The 24707-nt window shown below is 49.4% G+C and overlaps 1 protein-coding gene across 1 annotated transcript; it reads right to left on the bottom strand.

Annotated features, from left to right (window-relative positions):
* Window positions 1-710: 710 nt before the first annotated feature.
* On the bottom strand, window positions 711-11017 carry LOC147081966 (uncharacterized). The gene is made up of 2 exons (XM_085980567.1): window positions 10878-11017; window positions 711-2185 (listed from the first exon to the last, which is right to left on the bottom strand). The coding sequence occupies exon 2, from the start codon at window positions 2043-2045 to the stop codon at window positions 1002-1004; it is 1044 nt and encodes a 347-aa protein (XP_085836693.1). The 5' UTR covers window positions 2046-2185; window positions 10878-11017; the 3' UTR covers window positions 711-1001.
* Between the last annotated feature and the right edge of the window lie 13690 nt (window positions 11018-24707).

Raw genomic sequence — 24707 nt, 5'->3', positions numbered from 1 at the left:
AACACAGATCGGGTGATAATTCCCTCAATCTGGAGAATAGAAGTACAGTGGATTCACGCGCGATCTTCTCGAGTCTGTTCCAACTGACAACGGCTTAAGTGGCCTGTTCTTATACACAAGCTTGGTTACCGCTCAGGAAATGGGATTGTTTGGACCCGTCTGTTGACCGCCTCCTGAACTCCTGCTAATTCAGTGAATTTAGTCCATCTGTGACCAGACTATAACCACAAGCCGTCTGGTTATCACACCTATACGGTCCGTGAGGTTATTATCAGATTCACACCCAGACGTTGTGCCTTCACTTGTCTGGCACTTCATCCCATAACACGGGTACAGGGGCTCAGTAATGTTTCATTCATCAGAAAAAGACAAAGTACAACAACATACTGGTCAGCTTAACAGAATCTCATCATAGTTATGGGGCCATAAATATAAAAGTCACCAATAAATCCAGGAGGGAATTCAGGAGAAACTTTTTTACCCAGAGAATGGTGAGAATGGGGAACTCGCTACCACAGGGAGTAGTTGAGGCCAATGGCATAGATGTATTTAAGGAGAAGCCAGATAAACATAGGAGGATATGTCGGAGGATGCTAGTGTGGAGCATAAACCCCGGCATGGACCAGTTGGGCCGAATGGCCTGTTTCTGTGCTGTACATTCAATGTAATAACATGAACAGTCCACCGGCGCGCTCGAGGCCTCCCGTGACCGGTGGGTATCGGAGGGACTGGCGTGTATCATCACCACCGAAAATAGAATTTTAATTTAATTTAAGTTTCCTTTAAACTTTTTTTGTTATGTTGCAGGTTTTATTGGTTGAGATGGTTGACTTTTAATAGGCAATTGCCTGTGATAAGGAGAAAAACAAAAATAACATTAACAGTTAAATCAAGGGGATCATCAGCACAACAGATTGAAAGATTAAACAGCAGTACAAGAATTTATAAAACATTCATCCATTCCACGTTCATGTCACCCCAGCTGTCTACAGGGCCCTGCATTACAGAACAGTGTGAACTCGCTGGTGTCTCAGCAGGTCATTGGAGCTTTTAAAGCTCTTCCCACAGTCAGAACATATAAACGCTCTCTCATCAGTGTGAACAAGCTGGTGTGCCAGCAGGTTGGTGGACTGCAAGAATCCCTTCCCACACACAGAGCAGGTGAACTGCCTCTCCCCAGTGTGAACTTGCTGGTGTCTGGTCAGAGCCCCGGACCTTTTAAAACTCTTCCCACAGTCAGAACATGTAAATGGTCTCTCATCAGTGTGAACAAGCTGGTGTTGCTTCAGGACCCTGGAGCTTTTAAAGCTCTTTTGACACACAGAACATTTAAAGGCTCTCCCATCAGTGTGAACTTGCTGGTGTCTGGTCAGAGCACCGAAGCATGTAAAGCTCTTCCCACAGTCAGAACATGTAAACGGTCTCTCATCAGTATGAACAAGCTGGTGCTGCTTCAGGTCCCCGGAGCTTTTAAAGCTCTTTTGACACACAGAACATTTAAAGGCTCTCTCATCAGTGTGAACAAGCTGGTGTCTCAGCAAGGTAAATGAATCAGTGAATCCTTTCCCACACACAGAGCAGGGAAATGGCCTCGCCCCGGTGTGAACTCGCTGGTGTCTGGTCAGATCCCTAGAGCTTTTAAAACTCTTCCCACAGTCGGAACATGTAAACGGTCTCTCATCGGTGTGAACAAGCTGGTGTTCCTTCAGATCCCTGGAGTATTTGAAGCTCTTCCCGCAGTCAGAACATTTAAATGGTCTCTCATCAGTGTGAACAAGCTGGTGACTCAGCAGGTGGGATGTGCGAGTGAATCCCTTCCCACACACGGAGCAGCTGAACGGACTGTCCTTGGGGTGACTGCGCCAATGAACTTCTGGCGTAGACGGGGAACTGAATCCCTTCCAACCATCCCAACCTTTACCCGGTTTCTCCCCGGTGTGACGGTGCACGTGTCTTGCCAAGTCAGGCGATCGGCTGAATCCGAGTCCACACATGGAACACGTGAGCGGTTTGTCCGCGCTGTGATCGCTGCTCTCTCCTTCCATGTGCAAAGGCCGATGATATTCAGGTCCTGATGAATCACAGAATCACAGAAACCCCACAGTGCAGATAGAGCGACTCTGTCAGATCTTGACATGATGTTTGGTCTGAGCCTCCTGTCTGTAAATGCTCCACTTCTAAAACTCTGTAAAAGGAGTGTAGAAAGGGGTAAGAGGGAGAATGTTGTCTCATGTCGCCCTTTCCCAGCCCAGGGGCAGTGAAGCTGATTTTCAGACCCCAGCTGCTGCACAGGTTGGTTGAAAGGATCAACAGTAATGGCGGCTGCAATCCCCACAAGCCCCCGCGCTCCAGAAAGCGCTCCGGCCGCCGCACTGAGTTGTGGCTGACCCCGCGCATGCACCCCATGGCCCCACCCTCTCCTGCTCCACAGGCGCCCGGCCTGCACCGCGCATGCTCAGCACACACCCTGGGCCCCTGTCAATCATCCTCCCCCGCGCCTGCGCGCTGGGCCCGAGCTCCAGGCTGCCGCACGGGGCTTTCTTTGTAAAGTCGGTGTTGGTGAAGAGCCGCAATCAGTGAGGGAAACATAGAAACATAGAAGATAGGAGCAGGAGTAGGTCATTCAGCCCCTCGAGCCTGCTCCGCCATTCAATGTGATCATGGCTGATCATCCAAATTCAGTACCCTGTCCCTGCCTTCTCCCCATATCGCTTGATCCCTTTAGCCTTAAGAAATATATCGAACACCTTCTTGAAAATATTGAATGATTTGGCCTCAACTGCCTTCTGTGGTAGAGAATTCCACAGTTTCACCACTCTCTGGGTGAAGAAATTCCTCCTCATCTCAGTCCTAAATGGCTTACCCCTTATCCTTAGACTGTGACCCCTGGTTCTGGACTCCCCGACCATCGGTAACATCCTTCCTGCATCTAGTCTGTCTAGGCCTGTTAGAATTTTATAAGTTTCAATGAGATCCCCTCTCATTCTTCTAAACTCCAGTGAGTACAAGCCCAATCGACCCATTCTCTCCTCATATGTCATTCCTGCCATCCCAGGTATCAACCATTTGCCTTCTTAACCGCCTGCTACACCTGTATGCTTACCTTCAGCGACTGGTGCACAAGGACACCCAGGTCTCGTTGCACTTCCCCTTCTCCCAACCTATTGCCGGTCAGATAATAATCTGCCTTCCTGTTTTTGCCACCAAAGTGGATAACCTCGCATTTATCCAAATTATTCTGCATCTGCCATGCTTCTGCCCAATTACCCAACCTGTCCAAATCATACTGGAGTTTCTCGGCATCCTCCTCACAGCACACATGCCCAACCAGCTTTGTGTCGTCTGCAAACTTGGAGATATTACATCTAGTTCTCTCGTCTAGATCATTTATATATATTGTGAATAGCTGGGGTCCTAGGACGGATTCCTGCGGTACCCCACCAGTCACTGCCTGCCACTCGGAAAAAGAGCCGTTTATTCCAAGTCTTTGCTTCCTGTCTGCCAACCAGTTCTCTATCCAAGTCAATACCTTGCCCCCAATCCCATGTGCCTTAAATTTACACTCTAATCTCTTATGCGGGACCTTATCGAAGGCCTTCTGAAAGTCTAAATACACCACATCCACTGGTTCTCCCTTAGCTATTCTACCAGTTACATCCTCAAAAAATTCCAGTAGATTAGTCAAGCACGATTTACCTTTTGTAAATCCAAGTTGACTTTGTCCGATCCTGTCACTGTTTTCCAAGTGCTCTGCTATTACATCTTTTCTAATGGACTCTAGCATTTTCCCCACTACCGATGTCAGGCTTACCGGTCTATAATTCCCCATTTTCTCTCTACCACCTTTTTTGAATAGTGGGGTAACATTAGGTACCCTCCAATCCATGGGAACTGTTCCAGAGTCTATCGAATTTTGGAAGATGATCAGCAATGCATCTACTATTTCTAGGGCCACTTCCTTAAGTACCCTAGGATGTAGATTATCAGGCCCTGGGAATTTATCGGCCTTCAATCCCGTCAATTTCCCTAACACCATTTCCCGACAAATACTGATTTCTTTCGGTTCCTCCCTCTCATTAGCAGTAACATAGAAGATAGGAGCAGGAGTAGGTCATTCGGCCCCCTCAAGTCTGCTCCACCATTCAATGAGATCATGGCTGATCATCCAAACTCAGTACCCTGTCCCTGCCTTCTCCCCATATTCCTTGATCCCTTTAGCCTTAAGAAATATATCTAACTCCTTCTTGATGCACTGTCCCCGGGTGAGAGCAGCTCAGTCAGCACAGAGCTGGGGCTGGAATCTGGGAGAGGGGCCGCAGGCAGCGGGCCTGGCAAAGGGACAATCAGTGATTGAATAATAAACAGGGGTAAGGGCACACTAACCTAACATCAGATATATCTATAGCTTAAGTAGACAGATTTTAAGCCAAACGATGGGACCGAAGGCTGCAATTCCTGTGCCATGCGGGAACTCCGGGACGCTTCACATGTCCTGGTTAACCGCATGTGCAGGAAGCGCCTCCAGTGGCTGGAACTTGAGCTCAGGGTCTCTGAGCTTCGGGAACGGCTGGAGTCACTGCCGGGCAGACGGGAGGCTAAGAGTTAACTGGAGCGCACGTTCCAGGAGGTGGTCACCCCACAGCCACATAGAGTTCGTGGGAATTGTAACTGGGTGGCCGCCCAGCAGGGTTTGAGGAGGCAAGGCAGTGCAGGAATCCCCCGGGAGTGCGGCGCTCTCAAACCGGTTTTCAGTGGGGTGGGCCAATTTCAGTGGGATGAGAATGGATCTGGCCCGGGTAAATTGGAATCAAAGATTGGCAGGAAAAACTGTAGAGGAACAATGGGCTGCCTTTAAAGAGGAAATAATTCGGGTACAGTCGAGGTACATTCCCACTAAGGGGAAATGTAGGGCAACTAAAGTCAGAGCTCCCTGGATGATGAAAGAGATAGAGCAAGATGAAGCAGAAAAAGAGCGTGTATGACAGATGTCAGGTCGAGAATACATCCGAGAATCAGGCTAAATATAGAAAGTTCAGAGCAGAAGTGAAAAAGAAAATACGAGGGGCAAAGAGAGGGTATGAGAATAGAATGGCAGCTAACATAAAAGGTAATCCAAAAGTCTACTACAGGCATATAAATAGTAAACGGGTAGTAAGAGGAGGGGTGGGGCCGATTAGAGACCAAAAAGGAGACCTACGCACGGAGGCAGAGGGTAAGGCTGAGGTACTAAATCAGTACTTTGCATCTGTCTTCACCAAGGAAGAAGATGCTGCCATAGACATAGTGAAGGAGGAGGTAGAGGAGATACTGGATGGGATAAAATTGATAAAGACAAGGTACTAGAAAGGCTGGCTGTACTTAAAGTCGATAAGTCACCAGGACCGGATGGGAAGCATCCTAGTACGCTGAGGGACGTGAAGGAAGAAATTGCGGAGGTACTGGCCATAACCTTCCAAATCCTCATTAGAAACTGCGGTGGTGCCAGAGGACTGGAGAATTGCAAATGTCACACCCTTGTTCAAAAAAGGGTGTAAGGACAAACCCAGCAACCACGGGCCAGTCAGTTTGACCTCGGGAGTGGGGAAACTTTTAGAAACAAAAATCAGGGACAAAATTAACAGTGTGGATTAATTAAGGAAAGCCAGCACGGATTTGTTAAAGGCAAATCGTGTTTAACCAACTTGATGGAGTTTTTTGATGAGGTAACAGAGAGGGTTGATGAGGGCAATGCGGTTGACGTGGTGTGCATGGATTTCCAAAAGGCGTTCGACAAAGTGCCACATAATAGGCTTACCAGTAAAGTTGAAGCCCATGGAGTAAAAGGGACAGTGGCTGCATGGATAGGGAATTGGCTAAGTGACAGGAAACAGAGAGTAGTGGTGAATGGTTGTTTTTCAGACTGGAGGAAGGTACACAGTGGTGTTCCCCAGGGGTCGGTTCTAGGGCCATGGCTTTTCTTGATATATATTAAAGACTTGGATGTGGGTGTACAGGGCACAATTTCAAAATTTGCAGATGACACAGATCTTGGAAGTATAGTGAACAGTGAGGAGGATAGTGATAGACTTCAAGTGGACATAGACAGGCTGGTGGAATGGGCGGACATGTGACAGATTAAATTTAATGCAGAAAAATGTGAAGTGATACATTTTGGTAGAAAGAATGAGGAGAGGAAATCTAAACTAAAGGGTACAATCCTAAAGTGGGTGCATGAACAGAGAGAGCTGGGGGTATATGTGCACAAATCATTGAAGGTGGCAGGGCAGGTTGAGAAAGCAGTTAAAAAAGCTTACGGGAACCTGGGCTTCATGAATAGAGGTATAGAGTACAAAAGTGTGAAATTATGATGAACCTTTATAAAACACTAGTTCGGCCTCAACTGGAGTATTGTGTCCAATCCTGGGCGCTGCACTTTAGGAAGGATGTGAAGGCCTTAGAGAGGGTGCAGAAAAGATTTACGAGAATGATTCCAGGGATGAGGGACTTCAGTTACATGGATAGACTGGAGAAGCTGGTGTTGTTCTCCTTGGAGCAGAGAAGATTGAGAGGAGATTTGACAGAGGTGTTCAAAATCAAGAGGGGACTGGACAGAGTAGATAGAGAGAAACTCTTCCAATTGGCAGAGGGGTCGAGAACCAGAGGACACAGATTTAAGGGGATTGACAAAAGAACCAAAGGCGACATGAGGAAAAACTTTTTGACGCAGCGAGTGGTTAGGATCTGGAATGCACTGCCTGAAAGGGTGGTGGAGGCAGATTCAATCACCGCTTTCAAAAGGGAATTGGATAAGTACCTGAAAGAGAAATATTGCAGGACTTCAGATTCCTGGGGCAGGAGGGACCAGTTCTGGGGCAGGAGGGACCTGTCCAAGGTGGACGGGTTGCACCTCAACAGAGCTGGGACCAATGTCCTCATGGGACGGTTAACTAGTGCTGTGGGGGAGGGTTTAAATTAATTAGACAGGGGGATGGGCACCAGGATGAAACATTAGAGAGGAGAAACAAGGTGAAGAGAGGACTGGGAGAGACAAGTAGCACTAGAGGGACAGAATTGCTGGTCATCTTCCAAAATTCGATAGACTCTGGAACAGTTCCCATGGATTGGAGGGTAGCTAATCTTACCCCACTATTCAAAAAAGGTGGTAGAGAGAAAACGGGAAATTATAGACCGGTAAGCCTGACATCAGTAGTGGGGAAAATGCTAGAGTCCATTATAAAAGATGTAATAGCAGAGCACTTGGAAAACAGTGACAGGATCGGACAAAGTCAACATGGATTTACAAAAGGTAAATCGTGCTTGACTAATCTACTGGAATTTTTTGAGGATGTAACTGGTAGAATAGATAAGGGAGAACCAGTGGATGTGGTGTATTTGGAATTTCAGAAGGCTTTCAATAAGGTCACGCAGAAGAGATTAGCATGTAAAGTTAAGGCACATGGGATTGGGGGCAAAGTATTGACTTGGATAAAGAACTGGTTGGCAGACAGGAAGCCAAGAGTTGGAATAAACGGCTCTTTTTCCGAGCGGCAGGCAGTGACTAGTGGGGTACCGCAGGGATCGGTCCTAGGACCCCAGCTATTCACAATATATATAAATGATCTAGACGAGGGAACTAGATGTAATATCTCCAAGTTTGCAGACGACACAAAGCTGGGTGGGCGTGTGTGCTGTGAGGAGGATGCCGAGAAACTCCAGTATGATTTGGACAGGTTGGGTGATTGGGCAGAAGCATGGCAGATGCAGTATAATGTGGATAAATGCGAGGTTATCCACTTTGGTGGCAAAAACAGGAAGGCAGATTATTATCTGAATGGCAATAGATTGGGAGAAGGGGAAGTGCAACGAGACCGGAGTGTCCTTCTGCACCAGTCGCTGAAGGTAAGCATGCAGGTGCAGCAGGCGGTTGAGAAGGCAAATGGTATGTTGGCCTTCATAGCGAGAGTGTTCGAGTACAGGAACAAGGGTGTCTTGCTGCAGTTGTACAGGGCCTTGGTGAGACCACACCTTGAGTATTGAATATTGAAACTTATAAAATTCTGACAAGACTGGATAGACTAGATGCAGGAAGGATGTTCCCGATGGTCAGGGAGTCCAGAACCAGGGGTCACAGTCTAATGATAAGGGGTAGGCCATTTAGGAGAGAAATGAGGAGGAATTTCTTCACCCAGAGAGTGGTGAACCTGTGGAATTCTCTGCAACAGAAGGCAGTAGAGGCCAATACATTAAATATATTCAAGAAGGAGTTGGATATATTTCTTAAGGCTAAAGGTATCAAGGGATATGGGGAGAAGGCAGGGACCGGGTCCTGAATTTGGATGATGAGCCATGATCGCATTGAATGGCGGAGCAGGCTCGAGGGGCCGAATGGCCTACTCCTGCTCCTATCTTCTATGTTTCTATGAATCCCAGGACCAGGCCCCTATGGGGAATAGGTATGCAGATCTAGGCGCAAAACTAGCTGCGGAAGAAATGCAACCAGAGGACGCGTTCAAAAATGAAATAAATATGGTCATGATAGTCAGTGGGGTACAGGAAGTGAATATAATGGAGCGACAAGAAAATACTAGGAAAGAGCAAAAGGAGAAATGGAGACAAGCTGGCGCGCAATTACAAGATGGAATTTGGAAATGGGCCTCACGTAACCAGGTGGTGGCACCGGAATGTTGTAGACAACAACTGATGGTGCTATGCCATGGTGTAACACATGGTCCACCCCAGGACGAACGACCGGACTGACCCCCTATGAACTAATGACAGGACGAGCTATGAGACTACCAGAGGATTTGGCTGGAGGGGCGGGAGAACCAGGACCAGTGCAAGATAGATTAAGGAGATACTTAGTGCAACTAAATCAGGAGGTGCAAGCACTAAATAAAAAAGTAAGGAACCAACAACAGATTAAAGATCTAGAAAGGCAGAATGCTGGACTTAAACCAGACGAGTTGCCCAGAATAGGTCAACAAGTAATGACGCAAGTTATCGGAAGAAAGGGAATGGGGCCCGTTGGATGGGGCCATGTACTGTATTAATGACAAGTGATACGTGTGTTTGTCTACAGGAACCGATGGGTATGCGATGGAAGCAATGGACCCAGGTGAAACCATTTAACACTAAAGACCCCCATTCTACCCTCTCCTCTAGGGGAAAGAGCTCGGAAGACGACCAGACCTCTGTTTAAATTACAGATAAACATGGATCCAGTCGACCCTTTATATCAGAGGGTCCGTCTCGGGGAGAAGAAGCTCTCCCGGTTTACCCTTACACCTGAGAACTCATTTTTAATGTGGAAGCAAGTCATCCTCAGTTCCGAGGGACTGCCTAAGAAGAAGAAGAAGATATAATTGGAGTAAGACTTCTTTACTCCTGTATTCAAATCCTCTTGTAATGAAGGCCAGCATACCATTTGCCTTCTTAACTACCTTTCATGACCACCGGACGTCCCAAAGCGCTTTACAGCCAATGAAGTATTTTTGAAGTGTAGTCACTGTTGTAATGTGGGAAACGCGGCAGCCAATTTGTGCACAGCAAGCTCCCACAACCAGCAATGTGATAATGACCAGATAATGTTTTTTCGTCATGTTGATTGAGGGATAAATATTGGGCTCAAAACACCGGGGATAACTTCTTCGAAATAGCACCACGGGATCTTTTACGTCCACCTGAGGGGGCAGACGGGGGCCTCAGTTTAACGTCTCATCCGTAGGACGGCACCCCCGACACTGCAGCTCTCCCGCAGCACTGCCCCTCCGACAGTGCAGTGCTCACTCAGTTCTGCCCCTCCGACACTGCAGCGCTCCTTCATTACTGCTCCTCCGACAGTGCGGCGCTCCCTCACTTCTGCCCCTCCGACACTGCAGCGCTCCTTCATTACTGCCCCTCCGACAATGCGGCGCTCCCTCAGTACTGTCCCTCTGACAGTGCGGCGCTCCCTCAGAACTGCCCCTCCAACAGCGCGGAGCTCCCTCAGTACTGCCCCTCCGACAGTGCGGCGCTCCCTCAGCACTGCCCCTCCGACAGTGCGGCGCTCCCTCAGCACTGCCCCTCCGACAGTGCGGCGCTCCCTCAGCACCGCACTGGAGTGTCAGCCTCGCTTTATATGCTCAAGTCCCTGGAGCGGGATTTGAACCCACAACCTTCTGACTCTGCTGTCCACTGAGCCACAGCTGACTCCAGTCTTTTACACAGTTTCATCATAACTTCCTTGCTTTTTGCACTCTACGCCTCTCCTAAAGCAGGGGAGTTATGATGAATTGTTAAACAGTGTTTTTTGCAGAGTGACCAAGACTGTCTGGAGGAAACAATTGTGCATTTGAAAGCAGCTTGTATTGTGAAGCTTGTGCCCCTTTGCCAGGCCCGCTGCCTGCGGCCCCTCTCCCAGATTCCAGCCCCAGCTCTGTGCTGACTGAGCTGCTCTCACCTGGGGACAGCGCGTCACAATCGGCCCCAGCGCACCTGAGCTGGAGAGGAGGCCCCGCCCCCTTGCCGCGCCGCCATTGCTTGGAGGACCAGACTGCCGACTTCGGTCCTCCCAGCTCAGCCCTCTTCCTATTGGTCAGAGCCCCCGTCAGTCACAGGCCCGGGCCGGCCTCCATCCACCTGACAGGTCTCTTCGTGTGATGACGTCACAATCGGGCCCCAGCCTCAGCGCCGGGGAGGAAGGTCCCGCTCCCTATAGCCGCGCCGCCATTGGTTGGAGGACCCGGGCCCGCCCTCGTGCTATTAGTCAGTGCTCCCGTCAGTCAGAATCACACTGCTCCGGCTCACGCCGCCAGCCCTCACGTTTCAATTGGCTCCGTTCGGCGACCGCGGAGGTCCCGCCCGACTCTCAGGTTTGGTTTTTCTCGTATTTTACTTTATAATCTCGCTCTCCGCCTCACCTCGATTTCAATCGATTCCCCAACAGATTACTTTACCCCGGCCGCTGATTCCGCCACGTCCCCGGCCTTCTGTCTGCGCCCCGGAGATCCCGCGCAGGCGCACTGGCAGCCTCGTGTTGCGCCTGCCCGCGCTGTGATTGGTGCAGGGGAAGGCAAGTGGGCGTGTCCAACCCCCGGGCCCACGTGGGGGAGTCAAAGGCTGGCTGGAGCGCATGCGCAGCCCGCCTCGCACCGTTGGGAAGCTTTTCAAAAATTTTTTATTTCCGAAACAAATTCAAAACACTCATTAATTCCCCCAACCTCCTCCCCTCTAAATTGCGATTATTATTATTATTGTTTTTCCTCATTTGTGTGGGGTGTCTTTTTTTTACCTTGCGGTGGCGTGCGCCGATCCAACCGACCCCTGGGCGTTGCGTGCTGGCGTCAGCGCGTAAGCGGAGGGGGGGGTTGATTGACGCGAGGCGCCCGCCAATCAGGAGCGCGGAAAACGCTGGGAGGCCCGGGCGGGCTGACGGTCCTCCAACCAATAGCGGCGCGGGAGGAAGGGCGGGACCTCGGTGGGCTGCAGGCCGCTTTCCTGCTTTCATTGTCTGCAGGAGCTGTTAAAGGGAAGGGGAGGAGGAGGTGGAAAAAACCCAGCTTGTGAGTGTTTATTCCTTTGCATTACCTTTATTGCAAGGCTGTTCGTCAACTGCATTCATTTAAAAATAAGTGAACCTTTTCTCTTTTCGACTTTTATCCAGAACAAAGAGCCCTGGTGCTGTGAACATTTTGGTAGGCAGCCACTTTTAAAGGGACAAGGACCAGCATTCTTCCTCCTCTCGCTCTCTCTCTTGTGAGTATTTGTGGTGGGTGAGGGGGTGAGTCAAAGGGGATTGCGGCCCCTTTTCAACATAAACAAATTGCTTGGCCATTTAAAGGGGAATGGGTGCCCCCCAGGTATTTAAAGGGGCAGTGCCTCTCTCTGTATCATGGAAGAGCAGGGAGGTTCTGCTTGAACTGTACAAAACACCAGTTAGGCCACCGGCTAGAGTGCTGCGTGCAGTTCTGCTCGCCCCATTGCAGGAAAGATGTGACTGCTCGAGACGGGAGATTTACAAGGATGTTGCCAGGACTAGAGAATTTCAGCTGCAAGGAAAGATTGAATACATAGAAACATAGAAGATAATCTACATCCTAGGGTACTTAAGGAAGTGGCCCTAGAAATAGTAGATGCATTGCTGGTCATCTTCCAAAATTCGATAGACTCTGGAACAGTACCCATGGATTGGCGGGCAGCTAATGTTACCCCACTGTTCAAAAAAGGTGGTAGAGAGAAAACGGGGAATTACAGGCCGGTAAGCCTGACACCGGTAGTGGGGAAAATGCTAGAGTCCATTATAAATGACGTAATAGCAGAGCACTTGGAAAACAGTGATTGGATCGGACAAAGTCAACATGGATTTACAAAAGTTAAATCGTGCTTGACTAATCTACTGGAATTTTTTGAGGATGTAACTGGTAAAATAGATAAGGGAGAACCAGTGGATGTGGTGCATTTGGACTTTCAGAAGGCTTTCGATAAGGTCCCACATAAGAGATAGAAACATAGAAGATAGGAGCAGGAGTAGGCCATTCAGCCCCTTGAGCCTGCTCTGCCATTCAATGCAATCATGGCTGATCATCCAAGTTCAGTACTCGGTCCGTGCTTTCTCCCCATATCCCTTGATCCCTTTAGCCTTAAGAAATATATCCAACTTTTTCTTGAATATATTTAATGAATTGGCCTCTACTGCCTTCTGTGGTAGAGAATTCCACAGGTTCACCACTCTCTGGGTGAAGAAATTCCTCCTCATTTCTGTCCTAAAAGGCCTACCCCTTATCTTTAGACTGTGACTCCTGGTTCTGGATTCCCCGACCATCGGGACCATCCTTCCTGCATCTAGTGTGTGCAGCCCTGCCAGAATTTTATAAGTGTCAATGAGATCCCCTCTCATTCTTCTAAACTCCAGCGAGAACAAGTCAAATCGACCCAATCTCTCCTCATACGTCATTTCTGCCATCCCAGGTATCAGCCTGGTGAATCTTCGCTGGACGCCTTCCATGGCAAGAACATCCTTCCTCAGACAAGGTGACCAAAACTGCACGCAATACTCAAGGTGTGGTCTCACCAAGACCCTGTATAACTGCAGCAAGACATCCTTGTTCCTGTACTCAAACCCTCTCACTACGAAGGCCAACATACCATTTGCCTTCTTAACCGCCTGCTGCACCTGCATGCTTACCTTCAGCGACTGGTGCACAAGGACACCCAGGTCTCGTTGCACTTCCCCATCTCCCAATCTATTGCCATTCAGATAATTGCCTTCCTGTTTTTGACACCAAAGTGAATAACCTCACATTTATCCACATTATATTGCATCTGCCATGCTTCTGCTCAATCACCCAACCTGTCCAAATCATCCTGGAGTTTCTCGGCATCCTCCTCACAGCACACACGCCCATCCAGCTTTGTGTCGCCTGCAAATTTGGAGATATTACATCTAATTCCCTTGTCTAGATCATTAATATATATTGTGAATAAATGTAAGAAGTCGCACAACACCAGGTTATAGTCCAACAGCTTTATTTGAAATCACAAGCTTTCGGAGCGCTGCTCCTTCATCAGGTGAAGTGGAGAGATGCATAAAGACACAGCTTATATAGTCAGAGAATAATGTCAGATGTTTACAGGTAATCTTTCTAACTGCCATTTATCACACCTTGGCAGAGAGATAATCACAGCAATCAAAGGTGTGAATGGTGTCCAACAGGTCAGTCAGGAAAACATTACATCAAAGAACAATGAGGTGGGGTCACAAGGGGTCAAATGTTGCAGATGCTGGGGTCTGTGAAAAACAAAAAAACAGACAAAAGACATTTTTTTTGCTGGAAATCACAGCAGGTCCGGCCGCACCTGTGTAGAGAGAACAAGCCAACAACGACTCGAGTCTGGATGACCCTGCGTCAGGTGGGGTTACATGTAGCGTGACATGAACCCAAGATCCCGGTTCAGGCCGTCCGCATGGGTGCGGAACTTGGCTATCAGTTTCTGCTCGATGATTTTGCGTTGTCGTGTATCTCGAAGGCCGCCTTGGAGAATGCTTACCCGAAGATCGGAGGCTGAATGTCCTTGACTGCTGAAGTGTTCCCCGACTGGGAGGGAACACTCCTGCCTGGCGATTGTTGCACGGTGTCCGTTCATCCATTGTCACAGTGTCTGCATGGTCTCGCCGATGTACCATGCTCCGGGGCATCCTTTCCTGCAACGTATGAGGTAGACAATGTTGGCCGAGTCACATGAGTATGTACCATGTACCTGGTGGGTGGTGTCCTCACATGTGATGATGGTATCTGTTGATGATCTGGCATGTCTTGCAGAGGTTGCTGTGGCAGGGTTGTGTGGTGTCGTGGTCGCTGTTCTCCTGAAAGCTGGGTAATTTGCTGCGAACGATAGTCTGTTTGAGGTTAGGCGGCTGTTTGAAGGCGAGTAGTGGAGGCGTGGGGATGGCCTTAGCGAGGTGTTCGTCGTCATCGATGACATGTTGAAGGCTGCGAAGAACATGGCGTAGTTTCTCTGCTCCGGGGCAGTACTGGACGACGAAGGGTACTCTGTTGGTTGTGTCCCGTGTTTGTCTTCTGAGGAGGTCTATACGATTAGAAAGTTAGAAAGATTACCTGTAAACATCTGACATTATTCTCTGACTATATAAGCTGTGTCTTTATGCATCTCTCCACTTCACCTGATGAAGGAGCAGCGCTCCGAAAGCTTGTGACTTCAAATAAAGCTGTTGGACTATAACCTGGTGTTGTGCGGCTTCTTACATTTGTCCACCCCAGTCCAACTCCGGCATCTCCACACCATATAGTGTGAATAGCTGGGGTCCAAGGACCGATCCCTGCGGTACCCCACTAGTCACTTCCTGCCCCTCGGAAAAAGACCCGTTTATTCCAACTCTTTGCTTTCTATCTGCCAACCAGTTCTCTATCCAAGTCAATACCTTACCTCCCAATCCCATGTTCCTTAACTTTACATGCTAATCTCTTATGTGGGACCTTATTGAAAGCCTTCTGAAAGTCCAAATACACCACATCCACTGGTTCGCCCTTATCTATTTTACTAGTTACATCCTCAAAAAATTACAGTAGATTAGTCAAGCATGATTTACCTTTTGTAAATCCATGTTGACTTTGTCTGATCCTGTCACTGTTTTCCAAGTGCTCTGCTATTACATCTTTTATAATGGACTCTAGCATTTTCCCCACTGCTGATGTCAGGCTTACCGGTCTGTAATTCCCCATTTTCTCTCTACCACCTTCTTTGAATAATGGGGTAACATTAGCTACCCTCCAATCCATGGGTACTGTTCCAGATTCCATCAAAAACCCAGCAGCTTCTCCTCCATCTCCACTCCAGCTCAAACTGCTGCAACAAAAAGACCTACACAGGCGGCCAGGGACCGACTTCCGTCACCTGCAATAAAACTCTTCCCGACAGCCGCTGACTAATGGCGGCTGCAACACCCACAATTCCCCGCACCCCAGAAACTGCTCTATTCAACGCGCTCATTTCCCCGCTGCGAGTGCGCATGCTCCCCGGGGCCGCGGGCCATTCTGGGAGCCTGGCTCCTGTCCTCTGTCCCGAGTCGGACTTGGTGGACCCAGCTGAAGAAACTGGGAAGCGGCGGCTCGGATAGGGGAGGCGCTGCACCCTGGGTTTCCTGGTGCCGGGGCCCTGGCCGCGCATCCGCCGGGCCCGGCCGCTCTGATTCTGATTGAGGTTTTTGATGAGGTAACAGGGAGGGTTGATGAGGGCAATGCGGTTAACGTGGAGTACATGGAATTCCAAAAGGCGTTCGACAGCGTGTAAAGTTAAGGCACATGGGATTGGGGGCAAGGTATTGACTTGGATAGAGAACTGGTTGGCAGACAGAAAGCCAAGAGTTGGAAGAAACGGCTTTTTTTCCGAGTGGCAGGCAGTGACTAGTGGGGTACCGCAGGGATCGGTCCTTGGACCCCAGCTATTCACAATATATATTAATGATCTGGACGAGGGAGCTAGATGTAATATCTCCAAGTTTGCAGACGACACAAAGCTGGGTGGGCGTGTGTGCTGTGAGGAGGATGCCGAGAAACTCCAGTATGATTTGGACAGGTTGGGTGATTGGGCAGAAGCATGGCAGATGCAGTTTAATGTGGATAAATGTGAGGTTATCCACTTTGGTGTCAAAAACAGGAAGGCAGATTATTATCTGAACGGCAATAGATTGGGAGAAGGGGAAGTGCAACGAGACCTGGGTGTCCTTGTGCACCAGTCGCTGAAGGTAAGCATGCAGTTGCAGCAGGCGGTTAAGAAGGCAAATGGTATGTTGGCCTTCGTAGTGAGAGGGTTTGAGTACAGGAACAAGGATGTCTTGCTGCAGTTGTACAGGGCCTTGGTGAGACCACACCTTGAGTATTGTGTGCAGATTTGATCACCTTATCTGAGGAAGGATGTTCTTGCCATGGAGGGAGTGCAGCGAAGATTCACCAGGCTGATACCTGGGATGGCAGAAATGACATATGAGGAGAGATTGGGTCGATTGGGCTTGTACTTGCTGGAGTTTAGAAGAATGAGAGGGGATCTCATTGAAACTTATAAAATTCTAACAGGACTAGACAGACTAGATACAGGAAGGATGTTCCCGATGGTCATGGAGTCCAGAACCAGGGGTCACAGTCTAAAGATAAGGGGTAAGCCATTTAGGACAGAGATGAGGAGGAATTTCTTCACCCAGAGAGTGGTGAACCTGTGGAATTCTCTACCACAGAAGGCAGTGGAGGCCAATTCATTAAATATATTCAAGAAAGAGTTGGATATATTTCTTAAGGCTAAAGGGATCAAGGGATATGGGGAGAAGGCAGGGACAGGGTACTGAATTTGGATGATCAGCCATGATCTCATTGAATGGCGGAGCAGGCTCGAGGGGCCGAATGGCCGACTCCTGCTCCTATCTTCTATGTTTCTAAAATAGACTTTGCTGACTCAGCAAACCTCATTTGCTTTGCTGTTTTTTGGTTGACTAAATTTAAAAAAAATTTTGGCTGCATGCAGGTATTTAATTGAGTTAGTTCAGGCTTGCTGTCAGTCCTGGCCCTGGTCCCGCCCCTTCCTGCACCTCATTGGCTGACACCGCTGTCAATCGACACCACGAGGGGGAAGGGAAGGGAGGGTGATTGACAGGTGACGATTGATAGAAGCGCCTGCCCGCGCTGTGATTGGTGCAGGGGAAGGCAAGTGGGCGTGTCCGGCCCCCGGGCCCACGTGGGGGAGACAAAGGCTGGCTGGAGCGCATGCGCAGCCCGCCTCACACCGTTGGGAAGCTTTTCAAATATTTTTTTTTGCAAAACAAATTGAAAACACTCATTAATTCCCCCAACCTCCTCCCCTCTAAAGTGCGATTATTATTATTTTTGTTTTTCCTTATTTGTGTGGGGTGTCTTTTTTTTACTTCCAGTGGCGTGCGCCGATCCAACCGACCCCTGGGCGTTGCGTGCTGGCGTCAGCGCGTAATCGGAGGGGGGTGATTGATGCGAGGTGTGCGACAATCAGGAGCGTGGAAAACGCTGGGAGGACCGGGTGGGCTGACGGTCCTCCAACCAATAGCGGCGTGGGAGGGGAGCGAGACCTCGGTGGGCTGCGTGCGCCGATCTAACCGACCTCCTGGGCGTTGCGTGCATGCGTCAGTGCGTAAGCGGAGGGGGTGGTTGATTGATGCGACACGCCCGCCAATCAGGAACGAGGAAAACGCTGGGAGGACCGGGCGAGCTGATGGTCCTCCAACCAATGGCGGCGCGGGAGGGAGGGGGGCGGGACCTCGGTGGGCTGCAGAAACATAGAAACATAGAAGATAGGAGCAGGAGTCGGCCATTCGGCCCCTCGAGCCTGCTCCGCCATTCAATGAGATCATGGCTGATCATCCAAATTCACACCCGGTCCCTGCCTTCTCCCCATATCCCTTGATCCCTTTAGCCTGAAGAAATATATCCAACTCTTTCTTGAATATATTTAATGAACTGGCCTCCACCGCCCTCTGTGGCAGAGAATTCCACAGCTTCACCACTCTCTGGGTGAAGAAATTCCTCCTCATTTCAGTCCTAAATGTCCTACCCCTTATCCTTAGACTGTGACCCCTGGTTCTGGACTCCCCGGCCATCAGGAACATCCTTCCTGCATCTAGTCTGTCCAGTCCTGTCAGAATTTTATAGGTTTCGATGAGATCCCCTCTCAATCTTCTAAACTCCAGTGAGTATAACTCCAATCGATACAAACTCTCCTCATACGTCATTCCTGCCATCCCAGGTATCAGTCTGGTGAATCTTCGCTGCACTCCCTCCATGGCAAGAACATCCTTCCTCAGATAAGGCGACCAAAACTGCACACAATACTCAAGGTGTGGTCTCACCAAGGCCCGGTACAACTGCAGCAAGACGTTCTTGTACTCGAACCCTCTTGCTACGAAGCCCAACATACCATTTTCCTTCTTAACCGCCTGCTGCACCTGCATGCTTACCTTCAGCGACTGGTGCACAAGAACACCCAGGTCTCTTTGCACTTCCCCTTCTCCCAATCTATTGCCGTTCAAATAATAATCTGCCTTCCTGTTTTTGCCACCAAAGTAGATAACCTCACATTTATCCACATTATAGTGCATTTGCCATGTTTTTGCCCAATCACCCAACCTGTCCAAATCGTACTGGAGTTTCACGACATCCTCCTCACAGCATACCCTCCCACCCAGCTTTTTGCCATCTGCAAATTTGGAGATATTACATCCAATTCCCTCGTCCAGATCATTAATATATATTGTGAACAGCTGGGGTCCTAGGACCGATCCTTGCGGTACCCCACTAGTCACTGCCTGCCACTCGGAAAATGACCCGTTTATTCCAACTCTTTGCTTCCTGTCCGCCAACCAGTTCTCTATCCAAGTCAATACCTTGCCCCCAATCCCATGTGCCTTAACTTTACATGCTAATCTCTTATGTGGGACCTTATCAAAAGCCTTCTGAAAGTCCAAATACACCACATCCACTGGTTCTCCCTTATCTATTTTACCAGTTACATCCTCAAAAAATTCCAGTAGATTAGTCAAGCACGATTTACCTTTTGTAAATCCATGTTGACTTTGTCCAATCCTGTCACTGTTTTCCAAGTGCTCTGCTGTTACATCTTTTATAATGGACTCTAGCATTTTCCCCACTACCGATGTCAGGCTTACCGGTCTATAATTCCCCGCTTTTTCTCTACCACCTTTTTTGAATAGTGGGGTAACATTAGCTACCCTCCAAACCATGGGTACAGTTCCAGAGTCTATCGAGTTCTGGAAGATGACCAGCAATGCATCTACTGTTTCTAGGGCCACTTCCTTAAGTACCCTGGGATGTAGATTATCAGGCCCTGGGGATTTATTGGCCTTCAGTCCCATCAAGTTTCCTAACACCATTTCCCTACAAATACTGATTTCTTTCAGTTCCACCCTTTCATCAGACCCGATGTTCCCCGGCATCTCTGGGAGGTTATTTGTGTCCTCCTTTGTGAAGACAGAACCAAAGTATGAATTTAGTTGCTGGAAATCCGAAATAACAACAAAAAATGCTGGAAAAACTCAGCAAGTCAGGCAACATCCGTGGAGAGAAATTTGAGTTGACGTTTCGGGTTTGACCCTTCTTCAAAACTGGAGAGAAAAGGAACTAGATCGAAGGCAGGGCTGCGATCGGACAAAAGAATAAAAGAACCAAAAGAAGTAAAAGAGATTAGAAGCTAGACGAGATGGTAATAGGCTGGGATTAGGTGTAAAGTGTACTGGCAGGGCAAAAGATAGCTGCCAGGTGTGGGAGAGAAACAAAAGGAAAGGGGGGGGGGGGAAAGGAAAGGAGTGGAAAAATATAAGTGAAAATGAAATAGGGGCCGAGGTTATGATCTGAAATTGTTGAACTCGATATTGAGACCGGAAGGCTGCAGACTGCCTAATCGGAAGATGAGGTGCTGTTCCTCGAGTTTACGTTGAGCTTCCGTGGAACAGTACAAGAGGCCAAGGACGGTGAGGTCCGAGTGGGAATGGAGCGGTGAATTGAAATGACAGGCGACCGGAAGCTCGGGGTCACCCTTACGGACTGAACGGAGGTGTTCCGCAAAGCGGTCACCCAATCTGCGTTTGGTCTCCCCAATGTAGAGGAGACCGCATCGTGAGCAGCGAATACAGTATACTAGATTGCGAGAAGTACAAGTAAATCGCTGTTTCACCTGGAAGGGGTGTTTGGGGCCCTGGACAGTGGGGAGGGGGGAGGTATAGGGGCAGGTGTTACATCTCCTGCGCTTGCACGGGAAGGTGCCAGGCGAAGGGGAAGGGCTGTTTGGGGTGATAGAGGAGTGGACTAGGGTGTCTCGGAGAGAGCGGTCCCTGCGGAATGCTGAAAGGGGAGGGGAGGGGAAGATACGTTTGGTGGTGAGATCACTTTGGAGGTAGCGGAAATGCCGGAGGATGATCCGTTGAATGTGGAGGCTGGTGGGGTGAAAGGTGAGGACAAGGGGAACCCTATCGTGGTTCCGGGAGGGAGGGGCAGGGGTGAGGGCAGAGGTGCGGGAGATAGAACTGACACGGTCGAGGGCGGTGTCAACCACGGTAGAGGGGAATCCTCGGTTGCGGAAAAAGGAAGACATGTCTGAAGCACTGGTGTGGAAGGTGGCATCGTCGGAGCAGATACGGCGGAGGCGGAGAAACTGGGAGAATGGAATAGAGTCCTTACAGGAAGCGGGGTGGGAGGAAGTGTAGTCCAGGTAGCTGTGGGAGTCAGTGGGCTTGTAGTAAATATTGGTCGATAACCTATCCCCAGAGATGGAGACGGAGAAGTCGAGGAAGGGAAGGGAAGAGTCAGAGATGGACCATGTGAAGGTGAGGGAAGGGTGGAAATTGGAGGCAAAGTGAATGAAATTGTCAAGTTCTGGGCGAGAGCAGGAAACGGCACCGATACAGTCATCAATGTATCGGAAAAAGAGGTGAGGGAGGGGACCCGAGTAGGACTGGAACAAAGATTGTTCCACATAGCCCACGAAAAGGCAGGCATAGCTAGGACCCATGCGGGTACCCATGGCAACACCTTTGATTTGGAGGAAATGAGTGGAGTTAAAGGAGAAGTTGTTCAATGTGAGAACAAGTTCAGCCAGGCGGAGGAGGGTCGTGGTGGATGGGGACTGGTCGGGCCTCTGTTCGAGGAAGAAGCGGAGTGCCCTCAGGCCATCCGGGTGGGGGATGGAGGTGTAGAGGGATTGTACGTCCATGGTGAAAAGGAAGCGGTTGGACACCTGCCCCTATACCTCCCCCCCTCCCCACTGTCCAGGGCCCCAAACATCCCTTCCAGGTGAAACAGCGATTTACTTGTACTTCTCGCAATCTAGTATACTGTATTCGCTGCTCACGATGCGGTCTCCTCTACATTGGGGAGACCAAACGCAGATTGGGTGACCGCTTTGCGGAACACCTCCGTTCAGTCCGTAAGGGTGACCCCGAGCTTCCGGTCGCCTGTCATTTCAATTCACCGCTCCATTCCCACTCGGACCTCACCGTCCTTGGCCTCTTGTACTGTTCCACGGAAGCTCAACGTAAACTCGAGGAACAGCACCTCATCTTCCGATTAGGCAGTCTGCAGCCTTCCGGTCTCAATATCGAGTTCAACAATTTCAGATCATAACCTCGGCCCCTATTTCATTTTCACTTATATTTTTCCACTCCTTTCCTTTCCCCCCCCCCCCCCCCTTTCCTTTTGTTTCTCTCTCACACCTGGCAGCTATCTTTTGCCCTGCCAGTACACTTTACACCTAATCACAGCCTATTACCATCTCGTCTAGCTTCTAATCTCTTTTACTTCTTTTGGTTCTTTTATTCTTTTGTCCGATCGCAGCCCTGCCTTCGATCTAGTTCCTTTTCTCTCCAGTTTTGAAGAAGGGTCAAACCCGAAACGTCAACTCAAATTTCTCTCCACGGATGTTGCCTGACTTGCTGAGTTTTTCCAGCATTTTCTGTTGTTATTATGAATTTAGTTGGTCTGCCATTTCTCTGTTTCCCATTATAAGTTCCCCTGATTCTGACTGCAAGGGACCTACGCTTGACTTCACCAATCTTTTTCTCTTCACGTATCTATAAAAGCTTTTACAGTCAGTTTTTATGTTCCCTGCTAGCTTACTCTCATATTCTATTTTCCCTTTCTTAATTAATCCCTTTGTCCTCCTTTGTTGAATCCTAAACTGCTCCCAATCCTCAGTATTATTGCTTTTTCTGGCCAATTTATATGTCCTCTCCTTGGATCTTATGCTATCCCTAATTTCCCTTGTTAGCCACGGTTGAGTCACCTTTTTTGTTTTATTTTTATGCCAAACTGGGATGAACAAATTCTGTAGCTCATCCATTTGGTCTTTGAATGTTTGCCATTGCCTATCCACTGTCAACCCTTTGAGTGCCATTCCCCAATCTATCCTACCCAACTCGCTCCTCAGACCTTCGTAGTTTCCTTTATTTAAATTGAGGACCCGAGTCTCTGAGTCAACTACTTCATTCTCCATCTTAATGAAGAATTCGATCATATTATGATCGCTCCGACCCAAGGGGCCTCGTACAACAAGATTGCTAATTAATCCTTTCTCGTTACATAATACCCAGTCTAAGATGGCCTGATCTCTGGTTGGTTCCTCGACATATTGGTCCAGGAAACCATCCTGTAAACACTCCAGGAATTCCTCCTCCACAGCATTGTTACTAATTTGGTTGGTCCAATCTATATGTAGATTAAAGTCACCCATGATGACTGCTGTGCCCTTATTGCACGCTTCTTTAATTTCCCTTTTAATGCCATCCCCAACCTCCGCCTTACTGTTTGGAGGTCTATATACACCACTCCCACTAATGTTTTTTTCCCCTTAGTATTTCTCAATTCTACCCATACAGATTCCACATCATCAGAGCTAATATCCTTCATTACAATTGTATTAATCCCTTCTTTAACCAGTAATGCTACCCCACCTCCCTTTCCTTTTTGCCTATCTTTCCTGAATATCGAATACCCCTGGATGTTGAGTTCCCAGTCTTGGCCATCCTTGAGCCACGTTTCCGTAATCCCAACCAAATCATATTTGTTTACCTCTATTTGCGCAGCCAATTCATCCACCTCATTACAAATGCTCCTCGCATTAAGACACAAAGCCTTCAGGCTTGTTTTTTTAACGCTCTTAGACCTATTAGAATTATTATTTACTGTGGCCATGTTTGATTTAAACCGTTGATTTCTCTGACTGCCACTTTTGTTTTTCTCCTTCCTATCTTTTGCTTTTATCCCTGTTTTCCATTCCTCTGTCTCCCTGCTCAGGTTCCCAAGCCCCTGCCATTTTAGTTTAAATCCCCCCGAACAGTGCTAGCAAACCTCCCCGCAAGGATATTCGTCCCGCTTTGGTTCAGGTGCAACCCGTCCGACTTGTACAAGTCCCACCTTCCCCAGAAGCAGGCCCAGTGATCCAGGAAACTAAAGCCCTCCCTCCTGCACCAACTCTTTAGCCACGCATTCATCTGGTCTATCCTCCTATTCCTATACTCACTAGCACGTGGCACCGGGAGTAATTCAGAGATTACAACCTTTGAGGTCCTAGGCCTAGAAATTGGGTATAGCCCCGCCAGCACGTTTGCGCCGAAAATTTTGCACCCGCCGCGGAGCCAGTTGTGCCCGCCCCATATTCACTTTCAGCGCCCCAAAGCGGAACCGGGCGCTGGTACAGGGTGTGTCCGCCCCATATTCACTTTCAGCACCCCAAAGCGGAACCGGGCGCTGGTACAGGGTGTGTCCGCCCCGCTTGGGGCGCTGAAAGTGAATTTCAGCGCTCCCGGTCCCGCTGCGCCACCCGATGCGGTGCGGCAGGCTGCTGTACTGCAGGCCTCCCCCTTCTCTTAAGGGGGAGGTGCCCGCAACGGCCGGAGCCCCGATTGCAAGTGCCGGCAAAAGAGCCCGGCACAACAGAGAAGTGCCGGGCTCCACGGAAACCAGCCGGCAATGCCGCGGGGGGGGGGTGGTGGAGGAGGCCGGGGAAGGAGGTGCGGGCAGGCGGCCGCCGAAAAAGCGGCCGCCCCGCACCTCCACCTTAACTTGCGCCGCTAAGGCTGCAGTAAGGACCCGGTCTCCCGATGTTGTTAGCGCCCGCCACGGAAGAGGCGGCCGCTACTGAAGATGGGGATCGGCGTGGTTTCGGGCGGTACCGGGGCACTGCGCACACCGATGACGTCATCGGTGCCGGCGCAGCGCTACCGGTTAACGCCGATGTTAGGGCCCACCTAATTTCGGGCGCGACGCAACTTCCGGCGCAACCCACTCTTTCGCCCCTAATTGGGCGCAAACGCAACTGAATTTCTAGGCCCTACTCTTTAATCTGCTACCTAGCTCCCTAAATTCTTGCTGGAGGACATCATCCCTCTTCCGACCTATGTCGTTGGTCCCAATGTGAACCATGACCTCTGCCTGTTCACCCTCCCCCTTCAGAATGCCCTGCAGCCGTTCAGTGACATCCTTGACCCTGGCACCAGGGAGCCAACAAACTATCCTGGAGTCACGTCTACGGCCACAGAAACGCCTATCTGTTCCCCTTACGATAGAATCCCCTACCACTATTGCTCTCCCACTCTTTTTCCTCCCTTCCTGAGCAGCAGAAGCAGCCCTGGTGCCAGGAAGTTGGCTGCTGCTGCCTTCCTCTGGTGAGTCATCCCCCTCAACAGTATCCAAATTGGGGGAGTGTTG

The sequence above is a fragment of the Somniosus microcephalus genome, unplaced genomic scaffold (genome assembly GCF_052327205.1).
Source record: "Somniosus microcephalus isolate GS21.2 unplaced genomic scaffold, FLI_Smic_1.0 scaffold265, whole genome shotgun sequence".
NCBI lineage: Eukaryota > Metazoa > Chordata > Chondrichthyes > Squaliformes > Somniosidae > Somniosus > Somniosus microcephalus.
The sequence above is the reverse complement of the archived record's forward strand: the minus strand, read 5'-3'. Positions and strand labels throughout refer to the sequence as shown.

What these genes read in the sequence shown, in the direction of transcription:
- LOC147081966 (XM_085980567.1), bottom strand. Translation starts at nt 2,045, where the DNA reads ATGGAAGGAGAGAGCAGCGATCACAGCGCGGACAAACCGCTCACGTGT.